This window comes from Syngnathus scovelli, chromosome 5 (assembly GCF_024217435.2).
Source record: "Syngnathus scovelli strain Florida chromosome 5, RoL_Ssco_1.2, whole genome shotgun sequence".
Lineage (NCBI taxonomy): Eukaryota > Metazoa > Chordata > Actinopteri > Syngnathiformes > Syngnathidae > Syngnathus > Syngnathus scovelli.
In genome coordinates this window covers 5,891,964-5,908,854 of record NC_090851.1, presented here as the reverse complement: position 1 = coordinate 5,908,854, position 16,891 = coordinate 5,891,964, and the positions used below count along the sequence as shown (strand labels likewise).

The following is a 16,891-nucleotide window of genomic DNA, read 5'->3' as shown; positions in this document are numbered from 1 at the left end:
TTTAAGGAAAAGTAGTCCCTTATAAAAATCGCATTTTATACAAACATTGGCACAATTAATTAGAATGTAAAGAATTAATCGGAAAACTTGTGAGAGAAGGCACTCATATTTCAAGGCACCACTGCATGTGCTTTTCATTAGACAGTGACAATTAAATAGAATGTAATTGTTGCAGATTATAAAATGACACTTAAATGGTAATGCCAGTGATGCTGTTCTCCTAAAATATTTAGCAAATTTTTTAAAACTGTAAAAGTTTCACTTACATTTCTTGTCACTCTTCTCACTCTGCAAGAGAAAGGAGATGAAGCATGATTATCAGCAAAATTTTACTTTCTCCTGCGATAGTGCATCAAGAAGGTTTTGTTTACCTCGTCATCCATGTCTTGCTCTGAATCAGACTCCTATGAGAAGGTAGGAAACAAAACAAATATTTAATTATGACAAATTTCACAACACATAATTTTAATTCAATTTTAGACTGACCTTAGAATATGTTGGGAGGGTTATGTTAAGGTTGCAGATTGCATTATGGTTCAGACTGCGGTATGTGCGAGGTTCTTTTGTGAAGGAAAGCCGACCACATGGCTCCTGTGCTGTGTCCCTAATCTGTGAATTGATTCAAAAACACTCAATGAGTAAATTGGTAGGAACATTTTAAAGGGGGAAAAACTCCTGTGTGCTAATATACTTTAATAAAAAGGGCTAGTCGGTTCTCTTTGAAGGCAAAGAAGCTGAAGACATGATGCTGCCCACTCTTCGTTAGCGGCACCAAGTTTCCAAAACAGTCAGCAAATATTGGTTTTCCTTCCAGGACCTGAGTTAACATAAGAATGATCATTATTCAAAGACACAAATAAAACCCAAAGGTCTGCTATTCCCTTCATATTATACACCAAGCTCACTATTTGGCGCTCCATTAGTTGTAATATTTAGCCCCTCTTATGTTGTAAATGACATGTACTGATATGCAATTATCTCCATGGAGCAAAGATTTAAGAGCAAATCTCTTTTTCAAGGTGACATGGGCCATGAACGACCACGATAAATGCCATGAATGATGAAAGTCGCCCATAATAAATGACATAATAAAAACATTCAGTGCCAAGGTCAATTATGTTGTCTGATGATTTTTTCATTGGGATGGGTTGATATGCGACTGATGCACTTTTTCTTTGAAATGCAAGCACGTGAGGAGTGGTAATGAGCCAAACCACCACTAGAGGCTAGTTATGCACCATTTCCTCTGTTTACCGACCACTTACAATATGTACGTATCATTATCACATAAACGAAAAACGTACAATGACGATCTTGGAAATAGGACCAGGATGACAAGGTCGTTACATGACCAGCCATCCTTGTGAGATGGCCCCACTCTAGTAATTAACTACTTCCACTCAATTAGACACTGCACCTCAACATCTCGGCTTCGTGCGACTTCTGTGAAGTTTTCTTGCTGCTCTAGCGTCTTGTCCATTTTGTCATCGGTCATGCAGAAACAGCGAAGTCGTGCTTCAATGGGGTCCAACGTCTTGGCAAAGATGACAAACTTGGCCATGTATGGCACACAAATGATCTCTCTGTATAACTGAGAGCCAAAACTAACAGAATCTTGAACTTGTCGACAGTCTATCAGCCAGAATCTAAAAATGTAAACGTGAGTCAGTTGGATGTTAATCACGATAAGTGAACGTGGAGGTGGACATTTGAGCTTTACCTCGCTGACACATTGGTCGTGAAGGAAACACACTGATTAACAAAGGTAAGAGGGGTAGAGCCAGTGATGTCTTCCCATTGAGCCGGCGTTGTCCCGCCTGCAACACAATTTTCGTTACTACATGAGTAAAAAATAAATAAATCTCAGACTTACCCGTAATACTGCAAAGCAAACGTAAGGTTGGTGTTTCCCCGCTGTACACCGGTCCAACTCCTTCATTGTTTGCACTCTTGGGAATAGGGATTGTCATGGTGATTGGTTTGTGGAACTTCCTTCTTCTTGGTTCCAGTGTGACTATTGGACTGAATGTGGCCTTGTTGCCAAGGATCTTTCTCACGACATCAACTTCAATGGGTTGAGCCTGACATTTTCCAAAAACCATAAAAATTAGTCATATTATCAAACCTCTTTCTATTTCAAAGAACTTATGTACGGTACACACCTGGAGCCCAACTCTGATCTTCTTAGTGAGTGCTCCCTCAGGGAAGACAGCCTGTACCTGAGGAACAAGAGTGCTACTGAGGACGCCGCCCTCTGGACCAATAAGATGACTGTCCTGCTTTATTCTCGACACCACAGCAAAATACTGTGGGAAGTCTCGTGTGATGATGCGGCAGATTCTTTTCTTCTCAAGCTCCTCAGGGGAATCCAGTTCTGTGAAGTCCAGAAATATTCAACATGAGCAATGATGATGACGTACTTTGGCAAATTCTTTCCAAAATTTATGCAACTGATATAAAATATGACAAAAACATTTTTTTTATTGTGGTGGCTTTAAAATCACAGAACTGTTACTCTGCTCAAACTTATAAAAGTCATCATATATACTGATATATTTTTTTTCCATACAATTGGCATACCATCAGTAATTCAACTACTTTGAATCCTTACTTTCATCCATTCCATTAAGTATTTGGTTGAGCTCTTCTTCAGTGAAGTCACAGTGATGCTCCCTCCAGTTTTCTCCCGTTTCACTCCTTAAGATGACTAACTCCCTCTCAGTGCCCCTCAAAGCGGCAAAATGTGGGATCTCCACAATCACCGGACTAATGGAAGAAACAAAATAAGCAAATTAGAATGATTTAATCCATAAAGTCACAAGATGTCAAGACTGGTTCAATATAGGTGTGAAATTATGGACCACCTTCAAAAGCAAAATAAAAGAATTTCAAATAATATTGGATGTAAGTCATGCAGGATAACACATTTTTTGTAAAAAGAAGGAGGAAACTATCGGGTTCTGTATTAACACGTTGCAAAATAATAAAACAAGATCAGTGGCTGTACAGCATAAAATCAAGGGAATAACTAAAGCAGAGAAAAAAAACAAGCACGGTTTAAAGTGATACTCAAAACATTTAGAAAGGCATAATTTTAGTCTGAAAAAGCACCAGTAGGTTGTCTTATAGTGTCACTTTGTTCCTGAAGGGGCTGTGCCCAGAAGAAAAAGCCAATTAAGAAACAAAGTTTCTGACTCTTTTGTTACTTTTAAAAAGACACATTTGAATAAATATTGTGGACTACAAACCAAAAATATATTCATGAGGTCATTATGATTGTATACCAGCCCAAGTTTTCAACTCGATAGCTCATCCAGACAAATTATACCTTTAACCATATCATAAAAGACAGAACAACATAAAAAAATAAATAAAAATACAGGATCTTGGATGAATACTGGATCTTGGGCTGAGCAGGATAGGCCCCTCCTACCCGAGGAACTTGGTTCCTGGAGGACCCAGTTGCAGGATGCGACTGACCAGGCTCTCGCCCTCATTCAGAGGGGGCGGAGCTGTGGGAAGGTGAAGCTTACTGATCCATGTGCAGCACAGGAAGGAGTGAAGAAGACAGTATGAAAAGAACACACCTGCGTAAAAACCACTAACACACACACACACACCCCAGCAACCATTCATACCAACTCCGACTCCAACACACTTACCCCAGGAATTGAGCTCCAGTGGGTCCCACTTCAATGATGCGACCAGCCAGCCCCTCACCTTCGACCATAGGGGGCATGGAAGCCAGACGGTGTCGCTTCACTAGCCTGCATGTCACCCTCGTAGGTGCGGAACACTTTCTTGGTGGCACGATGATTCTTAGGCCATTATGACGGCAGCCTCGCATGGCCCCGCCTCTTGCGTCTACCATGAAACTGACCAGAAAGCTAAAAGACAGGTGCATCCCAGAATTAGAACAAAAGCGAATCATTTTGTTGACTTTGCAATTCCATGCAGACAATGCAAAGACGATAAAACGGTTCACGTTCCATCATCAGTACCGACACAAGGACACGATGGTCACAGTTGGTTCAAGGCAATTCTCAAGTTTCATTCCACTCAAAATGTTATTTGCACGCAAGGCAGGCTGTCTCGGAGAATTATAAATCTTCAAAAAAAAATTAGCAATTTAAAAACATCCTGAAGCAAACAGTCACACTTACAACAAAAATGTTCAGCAAATTGTCTCCAAATGATCATTTTAAGATGCTTGCAATAATTAAACATGATAATTTACACTCTAGGTCAATTTATCATTAATAAACAAAATTATTAAACTATTAAAAAATGGTAATGGTTATTATTGCTATTAATACATAGAAATAAGTTGAAATATTAGAAACACTGCCCGGTTTATGAAGCTGGTCAAACTATATACAACCAAGAAAATAAACATAAATGAATCTCTGAAAGTGTCAATCAATTAATTATCAGAATTTAGGATTCAGCTCTTGTACTGCATCTCATTGAATTATAACAATGAACCGTAAGAGACCAATCTAGGGGTCAGATTTAGGACATCTGTAGTTAGCAAAATCGTGCATTAGCAATCCATGCATGGAGTAAAATCGAGATGGAGGAATGTTTTTACTCCTATTATATGCCGAAAATAAAAGTACATAAACTAGAAGAGGAGGAGACAAGGCAGCTAAAGAAGGCAAAGAGAATCACCTGCTGTTGTCATGGTCTAGGCAAGGAGACGAACGGCTAAAAGCAGAATATAACACACGAAATCACAGATCACAAAAGTGTGTGCACACAGAAGCCACAAGACAATGAAAAAGTAAAAAACATTGAAAAGTGAATTAAAGTGAGAAAAATAAAAGACAAAGTAAAAAAAAAAGTGACTCACTCTAAACATACAGTAAGATAGATTATTTATAAGCAGCTTCATTTATATAACAGCTGCAATGTCACTTCTCCAAGGAACCACTAAAAGTGTGTGTCCGTGTGTGTGTCCGTGTGTGTGTCCGTGTGTTTGTACAGAGTTATACCCAGAGTGCAGCAGACTGGAGGACAACATCACATTATCGAGGTGCTCAGCCCCCCAGCTCAAGCGGAACGAGTCCTTATCTTGCTCTCTTGATAGTGCCGACACCTGAAGACAAACAAAACAATACTTGTCTTCAACTACAATTTACAAAAAATGTCAGTGTATTATTTTCTTTTAAAATATGATTTGTCCTCACTTGATGGCTGGTAATCATGTCCTCAATGAGAACGCCATCCCTCTGATGGAAGCTCTGGTGCTGAGGCCTGAAGCGAACGGGACACACAATAATAATAATAATAATAATAATAATAATAATAATAATAATAATAATAATAATAATAATAATAATAATAATAATAACCATCTGTTTATCAATGAGTATTATTAGTATTATTTTTTATATTGACAATATTGTACATCCCTCAATCATACTCTATTGTAGGTTAGCTTAGTATTATTAAAAGATAATAAAATTGTAAATGTGGCACCTCAAAATATTGTTTCACAGTTTATCAGTTGCAGCGAGTTGTTTTATGTTTTCGAACGTCAGTTGCATTTTTTTTCAACTATATTCTGTTTCATCACTGAGTGTGTGGTTGGCATTAGCGACCTGTCCAGGTTGTGGCTCATGTAGCTGAAGCTGTCCAAGTAGTGTCCTGGCAAAGAGTCATCGCCAAGCTCTCGAAGGTCCTCCGCTCTCAGGTATTCGCCTCCATCACCAGTCATAGTGTCCTCACCTGGACAACAGTGTTTCAAACGTTATTAATATGTTTGAAATCCAAAGATTAATTACAAAAACAACACACTATGGCTGAAAAGGAAGAGAAAACCTACAGATTTTCAACACAATGGTAGTGGTGCATAACACATTAGTATAACACCACACCGGGTGGTCAGGCAAAATACAGCAGTACCTTCCAGCTCTAGAAAGACCTCTGAGAAAGGGTCATCTTCAAGCCCCAGAGCTATGAAACATGATGCTTTTAACACCAAATCATCCAGAATATATATGTTTTGAGGACAATGACAAATCAGTGGTTCAATGAAAAAAATAATAATAAATGAAAAATCCTCACCTTCTTCATCAGAGACATCAAGGATTTCCGTCATGGTCTCTGGAACGTTGAGTTTGTGTTTCTCTGTGACCGTCTGACATAAAAAGGATTGAAGAATTATTAAAGCATATTATAAAAAATGAAACATTAAAAATGAAAACTGTTACTGTTGTGGTAGTGATGACTTCTTCAGTGACTACTTTCAGTGTGTCTACCACTGAGATGTAACCCAGACGCCTGGCAATGGATAGAGCAGTGTTTCCATTCTAAGAGGAGGAAATATCATTGAGTTTTTTTCCCCACTCAAGGATTTTTTTTTTTTTCCCTATCCTTCTCACCACTGTAGTAGCACTTGGTTTGGCCCCATTCTGCAGCAAAACATTGATGATGTGTGTGTTCCCTTGTTGTGCTGCCTGGTGGAGAGGTGTGTATCCATTCTACAAGACGGATAGAGCACAAGTGTTTGTAAGTTTTATTTTGTTTACTATGACAAGTCAAACATTTGTGCGCTCATATATAGCGATTTGGCTCTTACCTTAGTTTTGGCGTTGACACTGGCACCTTGCTGTAACAGGAAGTTGACCATCTTGGCATTTCCATAGTGACAGGCTACTATTAGAGGTGTATAGCCAAGCTGATGTGAAGACAGAAGAAAGTTAGCAGATTTTACAATAATAACTTTTGTACACATGTTAATATATTTCATGTTACATTTGGATATATTTAATATATTTAACATTTTTTTCCCACAAATTATTGGTCAGTTCACACGTGTAGATGTTATTTTTTTTAAAGGAAGGGCAGATTCAGGATCGTTAGAAAAAAAATAATTGTGAAGAGTTAAAAAAATTATAGAAAGAAAAACTAATCCTCTTTGTGAGTGGTGTTAAATGTGAGCGTAAAGCTAATGAGCTACTTGGCAGAATACGCTTCTGCAAGAAGTAATGTACAGTTTAATAGAAATACTGCAGTACTTCCTTCGGGCCAGTAGACAGCAGAAATTCTCTTAAATGCTTGTTACAATTTTCAGACATGCTTTTTTTTTTCTTCTAACACTTTAAAACACTCCCCATGCATCTTAATGACATGTATGCTTTTGTCAAAACACACCAAGGATTAAGAACTATAATTTCAGTAAAAACACATACTGGCTTAGTGATTGATGTATTTCGTTTGTGTGTGTACCTTTGTTTGCTGGTCCAGGTTGGCATCATGTTTGGCTAATACTTCTGCAGCACTGACCCTATCCTCTTGTGCTGTGAGATGCAGAGGAGTCAGTCCACTCTGTAACACAAAATGACACTGCAGGTTACCATAAAAAGCAACGGTTGGTTCATTACACATGCGTCATAGGGATGACATCAGAACAAAGTCATGTGACACGTTTTAAGGACTGTACTCAGGATTTGAGTACATTGCTGGTTACTGCATTGTTTTCTGGCTTGTGGTTACTTTCGGAACACTTGTAAAAAAGAATCTGATTCTCTGAGCTTCAATACAAAAATATTTCTTGGACCTTGGTTGCTGTGTTGATGTGAGCGCCTTTGCCCAGTAGCAAGCTGGCCATCTCAGCGTGTCCCTCCTGTGCAGCCAGGTGAAGAGGACTGACTCCCTGCTTGGTCAGAACATTGGTCTCGGCACCATACTGGAGAAGGGCTAGCGCAATATTAGTCTGGTTCTTTTTGGCTGCGATGTGAAGAGGAGTGTAGCCATTCTGGAGAAAGAAATATGAACAGTGTGAATTCTTCATTAAGAGTAAGGCGGAAAACCTCCCTGCAAGATTGAGCCATCCAACCATGTGACACTTTTGTATGACTTTATGACAATGTCCTCACCTTTGCAGTAGCATGAGGTGAGGCTCCTTTGTCCAGCAGCAGGAGCGCCACCTCTTGGTTGTCATAATGAGCCGCTACATGGAGCGGCGTTAGTCCATTCTGTGTGAGCAAGCATTTTGTTACACAATTGATCTTTATGTCGAGAGCTTCTTAGACGTAAGCCGACAAAATGCATCAGCAACATCTGCACAATCTAATGAGAATCCAAAACAATGTGTAGTCCTCAAACTATATTTACATAAACCTCTAAACATCTCACCTTGCCTGCATCATCAGGGAGAGCTTTGCGTTGAAGCAATAGTTTTGCCACATCAAGGCTTCCATACTTAGCGGCTACATGTAATGGAGTAAATCCTTTCTGTGGTAGTGGAAAACCAGAGTTTAATTGAAGTCAATTTGTTGAACTGTATATTATAACAATTATTGCATACCTTGGTAGCCATGGAGTGTGAAGCCCCGGCCTCCAGAAGCACGGCGGCTGTCTCCACTTGCCCTTCCCTGGCTGAAATGTGGAGTGGAGTGTAACCATTGATGGTGGCAGCATCTGGGTGAGCCATGTGCTGTAGGAGCAGCTGGACAATGTCAGTTTTTCCTAATCGGGACGCAATGTGGAGGGGAGTCTGGTCCTCCTATGATTGAATGACAAAATGTGAGCTGTGCATTTATCACATGAGTTACACCCCCACAATCTAATGAGGAGGTCCACAACAAGAATAATCCAATTCCTATGACATTGTGCAGGTGTACCGAATACGGATATGCTTTTAAGGAGCAGAAATATGGTCAATGCCGACTGACCCTGGCCATGGCGTCCACCAGCGCGCCGTTCCTCAGCAAACAACGCACCACCTCCATCTGGCCTGCTCGGGCCGCCATGTGTAGTGCTGTCTCGCCACGCTTTTCACCAAAGACAAAATGTCATTATACTTGGAAAAATTAAGATTCAAGAACCAGTGGATCAGTGAAACACCAGATTTGATTTAACGGATATTTCACTGATTAAAATATGCGTCTCAATACTTTACAACAGTTTTAATTATTCATCTATTGTACAAACAGTTAAATACATGAATTTAAACCATCTGCTATAGTTTCAAACTTACAATGTTACGGACATCGGGAGAGGCTCCATTTTGCAGTAGAAGTAGAACAATGTTGAGGTGGCCCATGAAGGCGGCAACATGGATGGGAGTCAAGCCAGACTGAAAAAAAAAAAGAAAAGAAAAGACAAATATATTATTATAGTTATTTAGCAGCAAATATTAGACTACAAAAATGTAAAACTGAAACATTCTTAGCGCCTCACCTCAGTAATAGCCTGGATGGATGCTCCGTATTTCACCAACAATTCCATCACTTTCACCCGATTCTTTTTACAAGCGATGTGTAGGGGAGTGAATCCATTCTAGTAATGAGAGACATAGATATTTTTCAAATTCATGCCACACAAGCTCATGTTATGCCCAATTTGTATGCATACTAGTGCTCTGGCATTGGGATTGGCCTTCTTATCTAACAGCAACTTGGTGACCCTGTAGTGGCCACAGTGAGCTGCGACGTGCAACGCTGTGAGGTAGTCCAGTGTGACATCATCAACTGGAGCTTTGTCCTGCAGCAGCAGCTTCACACACTCCACGTGGTCGCCCTGGGCTGACATGTGCAGTGGGGACAATCCATTCTGTAGAGGATGAAGAAACATAGTGTCATCCGTTATTTCCTCATTGACAAATACACAGAGTTGCCTTTTTAGAGGGCCAGGTAAAGCTGCATGACGTGAGTTTTTTGAAGGTATAAGCGATCACATTACCTTTGTTCTGGCTAAAATAGGTGCGCCTTTCTCCAGCAGCAACTCCACTGCTGAGTCATGCCCACTCCTGGCTGCACAGTGTAGCGGAGTAAGCCCATCCTAGGATGATGAAGTTTAAGTTAGCTATTTTTCAAAACCAGAAAAGACCAAGGCATATTTCTGCAATATGAGTTATTACATGCAGGCATATTTCTGCAACGTGAGTTATTAAATGCAAAGAGCCCATTAATCTGTATGTACTTGTTGCCATTCAAATCACAGACTTCACCTACATAGGCTGAGATTTTCTGCTGAGTAAGTACTTATGCGAGTAAATTGATACGCGATCATCATTTTGTTTTCACGACATATATCATTTGGATTATTTTTCTTTGTTGTTGTAGATTTTTCTGTAAAATATAAATGCCTTGGCTCAAGGTGCAGAGGAAAAATGGTCTGCAGTGTGCAGACTCACCCTGGTTTTAGCGTCGATCTGAGCTCCTCGGTCCAACAGCAGGACCACCATGTTGGTGTTGCCTCTCTTTGAGGCCACATGCAGAGGCGTTATTCCATTCTGACAGGACAGATGAGAACACAATAGGAGGGATATAAAAAACATTATTACAAGATTACAGCAACTCAGCGATTCTCAGCCATTGCCAAAATAATGGCTTTAAAATAAATTTAACCAAGCTTTTTTAGTCTAGATAAAATAATTATGAATTTAATGTGTGGTTATCATCTCAGGGACATCGAGCAGAGAAGACATCAAATTCCACAATGACGTGAAATCTTTTGTCTTTTACTTGTACTGCCCTCTAGATGAAAACATTAAATTGTACATTTCATTGCCCCTCTAGATGAAAACATTAAATTATACATTTCATTTCCAGTGCCTCAATTTTAATTTGAAGTACATATAATGGCGGTAGCTGCTGAGTAATAGCGCACACAATCGTTTTGATGTGATTAGCGAAAGTAGTGGAATAGGGCGGCTACCCTGGCTGTGAAGTCCACAGCGGCTCCTCTGTTCAGCAACAGGGTGGAGACATTCACGTTGCCATAGTGAGCGGCGATGTGCAGAGGGGTGAAACCGCTCTGTTTGAGACACAGGAGCAGGAGAGCAGAGGAGAGAACAAGAAGGAAAGGAGAGGGAGTAATGGTGGAAACAGCAGGTGAAAAAAGGAGAACACTTGCAAAAGAAAGAAAAAGAAAAGCTGCGCAAGAACAGAAAGCTCATTCAACTGTAGTTGCATTACCATGAGGCAGCATGCTTGAAAACACACCCACTCATATAAATTGACTTAAGAAGCACACAAAATGAACATGCGCAGAATAATACATGCCATGTTTTTTCTTTACTGCTATACTAGCGAAAAAGTCAAAAGCGTGTGGGACAAAAAGACACAAACTGCACAAAGCATCTACTCGTGAATCTGCCGACAGACAAATGGACACCGATCGGTATAAGCGCTAAACTAAAAACAAATCTACAGTACAGTCAGTCGTAGATATGTTCACTCCTTACCTTCCCGTTCTGATAGACATGGTGCAATTTGATTAAGAAACAGAGTTCACTTAAAAATCGTAAAACACATCAGATATCATCGGGCTTAGGTGTACGCATGCTGCAGGTGATGGAGAGAAAAAGAAACGCAACTAAATAAGAAGAAAGTGAGATTTTTTTTGTAGTGACTGCTGCTAAAAACTAAGCATTATTTTAAATAAGGAAATAAACTTTGCTTTGTATACATAGATAAGAGTGTGAGCCATGCTGGGTAATTTAGATTACGTACATGCTGTCATATTATTTCATACTGTAATTTTAACATGCATGACTACAAAGTCCTGACAAGGGGAAAGCTAAAATCAACAGAGATGGTCAAAGAAGACAAAAAATGAATTCGAGAGAGCGGCAATGAGTTGGTAAGGTGTACCTCGGTAGTTCTATTGACCATCATCTGGTTAGTAGGCATAGAGAAATGGAAGGATAGGATATTGGGCTGGTAAGGAAAGGGCTTTCACCACCACATATCAAACAAGGTAAGTCAACAAGGGCACACTGAGGAAAAGACATGGACACTGTTGGTAATGCACTTTTGAAAAGGCCAATTAGGGAAAGGAAATCAATAGATACCCCGCCAATCGCCCCAAGACTGCTGGGATAGACTCCAGCACGCCCGCGACCCTCGTGACGACAAAGCGGTTCGGAGAATGGATGGACTATCATTAATTGATAATATAAAAATATTAATATATTAATTTGAATTAGAATTAATAATATAAAATTAACAATAAGAAATAAATGCAGAAAATTTGAGCAAATGTGTTATTTCAGAAGTGTGGAACAAACAGAGCCAGCATTATCCAGTACCCAATGTTATGTAGCTCTCAGTTTCAAAAAGGTTGTTGACCACTGCTCAACACTCGCTAGGTTCCGCCATAAATCTAGCGCTGTGGCATCCTCTCACCTTGGACTGGACGTCAGCGTTGTGGTCGTTCTGGAGCAGCAGTGCAGCTGACTTGGTGTCGTCCTTGCGTGCCGCGATGTGCAAAGCAGGCAGACGCACTTTGCCTTTAGTGTCGTGCTCCAGCAGCAGAGACACCACTGCGTTGTGACCCTGCTGGAGTGCGATGGCAAGTGGTGTGAAGCCGTCCTTTTAGGAGCACAGAGAAGGAGATGGGCTCATCATATTGAACGTGAATGTAAAAATAATAATAATAAAAAAAATCTCTTGTAAACAATCAGCAGATATGATACACATTAATTTTCTACTCAAAGTATAATTTCATTCTACACTATATATAATTTCAAAACATTGGCATGTCAATAATATATACATCGTCAATATGTATTCATAGATACCCCCAGTCCCCAGAGTTCAACACACTGATTCCTTTCGATCAAGTTACCTCTGTTGCAATACTCTGGTTTCCATCATTTTCCAGCAAATATCTAACAACCTCCAAGTGATTCTCCTGTGCGGCCATGTAGAGCGGAGTGAAGCCATTCTGTGTGCAGAGTGACACAAATGTCGCTGTTTGTGTTACAATCAACCCAAGAACCTTAAGATCAAGCCAAGACTTCTCACCTGAGACTGCGAATTCACATCAGCTCCTCTCTTCACCAGCAAGCGGACCACCTCTTTTTGCCCAGCCAGTGAGGCAATATGAAGTGCGGTGTTTCCTTTCTGTGGAGTTAACTAAGGGTTAAACTCTTAGTTAAGCCAGTTGACTTAGCCAGTATGTAAGTATTTTATTTTAGCATCAACAGTATGTGACCTAAAACACACACAACTCAAGTGATACATCTTGTTGACCAAAGTGAAAGGATGATGATTGATGCTTTTATTTTGGGGACCTAAAGGTTCCTGAAAAGCTAATATCAAAGGCCACACTGGTGTCTTGAGTGACAGATTCTCTGCTGGCTGCTAAGAACAGAGCACGGCGGCATGGAAAGAGTCACATAACAAACAGCTTATCTGACATTCACTCCTGTCACAAGTCCAGTGTGACAGTCCTCCTTCCCTCTTTCCCCTTCTGAATCAAAGTAAAAATTACCTCAATATAAGAAGAGGCTCGGAGAACCACTAAAGTTTGTATGTATATGAAACTACACCTTAGTGGATGAGTCAACAGGTGCTCCTCTCTCCAACAGTTCGTCCACTAGATCCTGGTGCCCCTCTTTGGCTGCCAAATGCAAAGCATTCAGACCATTCTACAAGAATAACAAACACAGAGACCACGTGAGACATTAAATATTGATTTAGAATATCTTCTAAATCTTATCTAAATATCTTCAGGTATGGGGATTAGTAAACTTGAAATGGGGTTACAGTCAATCAAGATCATCCATGATGGAAACTTATTATGAATGTGCATGTGAATGGGTGAATGTGAGACACCATACGGTGTAGATAAAACGCAATAAAAGTGCAGTCCATTACTGTCATATTTTGTTCTCAATTCCTAAACAACATAAGGTTAGTACAGTGCGTAACTCCACCAAGGCTGAACATGTCTCCCTAAACCTTGGATTTGTAGTTGGCAGAGGTAATACAAAACAAATATAATCCTGGATGCAAACCAATATTAAAAATTCTATTTTGGCTCACAGCACAATTCTCAATAAACTTTTGTGAGACAGTCAACTCAGTGGAGAATAAAAAAACAAAATAGGATATTCACCTCATCTTCCTCTTCTTCCATTGTCCAGTTTTTTTTTCAAGCTACAAAAGTAATTCAGTGCAGTCCTGTCTCTACCCAAAAATTCTTCTTACGACTCCTTAAACTATACTTCCAGGTGGATTCTGGAATAATAGAGCAGTAACTCTCAACAGTGGTCCACAGGTTCGGGTCCAAAGTTGTAGGCGTGTACTCGTCCTCTTACCCGTGCCTGCTGGCTCGGAAGATTAGCCTGGCACTGATGTCAATAAGGAGCTGCAATGTTGCTAACACGTCCACTACCGGCGTCCCCTTTCTTCACTTGTCGGGCATGCGCACACACACACACATGCACACACACACGCACACATAGACGAAGGCAAAAAAAATAAAAGTGGACCCGCACACATGCACAGGGGTAAGTTCCAAAATGCCACAGCGGGTGTCATGTTACTGCCCTCTTTCTGCGCAGTCATAGAGGGTAAGTAGGACACCCAAGTACATAAACAGGGGTACTCATATTTAGAGGCAACTTAAATGTCATCATTTCAAGAAGAAAAGAGGGCAGTCCTCAGGGAGTCCTATGCCAATTCCAGTGCGGATCAGTGAGCAACTTGAGCGACTTTTAAAAGGGTTCATATGAAGGTTGCCATTATGCGAGCTGCAAAACCATTCAAAAGATAAAAAGTCACAAATGAAAGCGGGTGCTGGTAGCCCCTGAGGGATCCATTATTTCTTTAATTAGTGAAATGTGGCCCTACGATTACACAAGACACTAAATTGCCCATAGATGTGAATATGATTGTGAATGGTTGTTTGTCTAAATGTCATAAAGCCCAGCCTAACTGCTTGGTGGAGTTTTCTATTGTTCTGTATTTTCCTGGCCTTTGCACATGTAGAAATAAGCGCAAGGGGGTGTTTGCGCCGTTGTGGGAAGAAACAGAGCTGACTCCTAGCCAATTGTAGCGGCTCACTTCATTTCCATTAGAATCAAGGGGGTCAAAGCACACAGTGTTTGACATTGCAAGCAAAAATAGAGTCGCTGGGCTTCGTGCATGACATTGACCCGCGCAAATTGTTTTTTTTCAGATAAACTGCAGGATCTCCCCTTGTGGATGATATCATTTATGACCACGTTGCACCCAAGACTCATATGAGGCGGACTACACCAAGGACTGGATGCCAGACAATCAGGATACAATCATTACTTTCAATTATGTTGTTTGAAAAATAGAAACATGTTAATTTGATGATCAATATAAGGTACACCTGGTATTATTAATGATTATCTTTGTAGAGGCAGCATGTGCAGGTATGCCTAATGATATTCTTAGTGAGTGGATTGCGTAATGTGCAATGCCAAAATCATGTGTGCAATAATCATAATCCTCACGGCGACAATCAGGTCGGTGTGGTTACGCTGAGCACATCATTCGCAGAACAGCGTTTGTATGGTCACGATGCCAGTGCTCTAATGCCGTCGGCCCATCAATGAATTATAAATCACGCAGCCTAGTGAGTCAGCGATATTTTTGTCACTGCAGTGCCAAAAAGGCAAAAATGAAGCTGCTTCCAAATGTGCGTCAAGATGATCCTCGCTGCACATTTGAATGTGCATGCAGGTTTTAGCTTGTCATCAAAAGGACACAAGCAAATCCCACACATCAATGCACGTGTTTTGGGGATATTTCACTGACAGTACACTTAATAACGTACGAACTTCACATTGCATCTTGTGCTTATTAAAGAAGGCCGAGTCATACAAATGTTGGCTGTCAAATATCGTCGCGACTCCACAAATTCTGTAAATCACAAAACCTAGAGAATCTTGTGTTCATGGAGATCTTGTGTGGAGCAGTCAAAATATCCACACAAATACAAATGTTTGTGTTCAACAACAGCAGAATGTCAATTTTGGTGCCCCGCAAAGATGGAGAGACAAGAGCGTGCGTGTGTGTGTGCGTGTGTGCAAACATACACGCACTTTAAATCTCTTTTTCCTCTGAGCCGTAACTAAAAGCTTCATTTAGCTAATGGATATGCAGCGAGTAAATAGACAACATTTAAGTGAACTCTAGTTCACTTAAGTGAGATTAAACGGAATGTCCGTGTGACCTTATCACATGCTAACTAATGTCCTATAGTCCAAAGCTTCCCATGAACTTAATAAGTGCAGTAGAGGACATAATGTCAACATGCATGTTTAAGAATAACAGAGGTTTAACATTTGGGCGGATTAACGAGGAAGTATGGCCTTTTAATTGTGGAAATGTGGGTATGACAGATGACATTCTCATATAAGAAATTTCCTTGTTATGACAGAAATGAACGGCAAAAAATGAATCGAGAAATTTCATTCACGAAATCTGTGAGGACTGTTGTTTTGCCAATCAGGAGGTGTATCTCTGACTCCAAACAACTTGGCAAGCTTTGGCTTTTGGCGCCACACTTGATCTCCCTGATGCTTTCCAAGATCTTTGGATTGACTTATAAATGAAGGGTATGACGTTATACCATCTCTGAGAATTTAATGATGCCACCTTTCCTGGATCTCACTGAACTAACATAACAGATAGCAGGCGACATGTTTGGAGAGGAGAATGAAGATATTGTAAGTGCAGTGATAAGCTTTGAACAATAAGCTCCATGAAGTCCATTACAGGGTTTGGTTATATAATATCATGACTGCTGATGCCCTGACTCAGCTGACCGTTGCGGATAATGGCTCTGTAATTGCATTGAGTGCTTTTCCGCAGACATAATTTGGATCTGCTCATTTCCTTGGAAACAATAATATCGCTGCTAATCACGGGGAAGCCAATGCTTTATCAGTAGGCCTCAAAAGGTCACTGTAAGCGGGGCTCCGGCTTGCAATACCACGTGGGGTGATATCTCTCTAAGGCAGACTGACTTGGTCATTTACGATGGAAACATAACAATGTAAAGAAGTAAACAGGTTTTATAAAGCATAATCCCAATTTTGTTAAATGCCGTAATAATAGTAACATAACGTTATCAAGCAAGCATTATGGATACTGACACGTTTGATTTGCTTTTT

General features: G+C 40.3%; 1 protein-coding gene across 13 annotated transcripts in view; it reads right to left on the bottom strand.

Annotated features, from left to right (window-relative positions):
- Nucleotides 1–16,891, bottom strand: part of ank2a (ankyrin 2a, neuronal) — a 60,687-nt gene that overhangs the window by 31,345 nt on the left and 12,451 nt on the right. For 3 of the 13 annotated variants that reach the window (XM_068650801.1, XM_068650799.1, XM_068650800.1), the window contains exons 3-39: nucleotides 13,289–13,387; nucleotides 12,762–12,860; nucleotides 12,583–12,681; nucleotides 12,141–12,326; nucleotides 11,607–11,630; nucleotides 10,669–10,767; nucleotides 10,145–10,243; nucleotides 9,691–9,789; nucleotides 9,364–9,561; nucleotides 9,190–9,288; nucleotides 8,987–9,085; nucleotides 8,682–8,780; nucleotides 8,315–8,512; nucleotides 8,143–8,241; nucleotides 7,884–7,982; nucleotides 7,565–7,762; nucleotides 7,234–7,332; nucleotides 6,584–6,682; nucleotides 6,387–6,485; nucleotides 6,216–6,314; nucleotides 6,070–6,142; nucleotides 5,908–5,958; nucleotides 5,604–5,730; nucleotides 5,190–5,256; nucleotides 4,995–5,098; nucleotides 4,672–4,707; nucleotides 3,663–3,887; nucleotides 3,434–3,532; nucleotides 2,612–2,766; nucleotides 2,163–2,374; nucleotides 1,874–2,081; nucleotides 1,721–1,817; nucleotides 1,418–1,646; nucleotides 692–817; nucleotides 487–609; nucleotides 372–404; nucleotides 267–288 (exon numbers count right to left, since the gene is read on the bottom strand). In XM_068650801.1, coding sequence (XP_068506902.1) covers nucleotides 267–288; nucleotides 372–404; nucleotides 487–609; nucleotides 692–817; nucleotides 1,418–1,646; nucleotides 1,721–1,817; nucleotides 1,874–2,081; nucleotides 2,163–2,374; nucleotides 2,612–2,766; nucleotides 3,434–3,532; nucleotides 3,663–3,887; nucleotides 4,672–4,707; nucleotides 4,995–5,098; nucleotides 5,190–5,256; nucleotides 5,604–5,730; nucleotides 5,908–5,958; nucleotides 6,070–6,142; nucleotides 6,216–6,314; nucleotides 6,387–6,485; nucleotides 6,584–6,682; nucleotides 7,234–7,332; nucleotides 7,565–7,762; nucleotides 7,884–7,982; nucleotides 8,143–8,241; nucleotides 8,315–8,512; nucleotides 8,682–8,780; nucleotides 8,987–9,085; nucleotides 9,190–9,288; nucleotides 9,364–9,561; nucleotides 9,691–9,789; nucleotides 10,145–10,243; nucleotides 10,669–10,767; nucleotides 11,607–11,630; nucleotides 12,141–12,326; nucleotides 12,583–12,681; nucleotides 12,762–12,860; nucleotides 13,289–13,387 — 4,276 coding nt within the window. The remainder of the gene's footprint in view (nucleotides 1–266; nucleotides 289–371; nucleotides 405–486; nucleotides 610–691; nucleotides 818–1,417; nucleotides 1,647–1,720; nucleotides 1,818–1,873; nucleotides 2,082–2,162; nucleotides 2,375–2,611; nucleotides 2,767–3,433; nucleotides 3,533–3,662; nucleotides 3,888–4,671; nucleotides 4,708–4,994; nucleotides 5,099–5,189; nucleotides 5,257–5,603; nucleotides 5,731–5,907; nucleotides 5,959–6,069; nucleotides 6,143–6,215; nucleotides 6,315–6,386; nucleotides 6,486–6,583; nucleotides 6,683–7,233; nucleotides 7,333–7,564; nucleotides 7,763–7,883; nucleotides 7,983–8,142; nucleotides 8,242–8,314; nucleotides 8,513–8,681; nucleotides 8,781–8,986; nucleotides 9,086–9,189; nucleotides 9,289–9,363; nucleotides 9,562–9,690; nucleotides 9,790–10,144; nucleotides 10,244–10,668; nucleotides 10,768–11,606; nucleotides 11,631–12,140; nucleotides 12,327–12,582; nucleotides 12,682–12,761; nucleotides 12,861–13,288; nucleotides 13,388–16,891) is intronic. The other 10 variants (XM_068650806.1, XM_068650811.1, XM_068650802.1 and 7 more) reach the window with 7 other exon arrangements.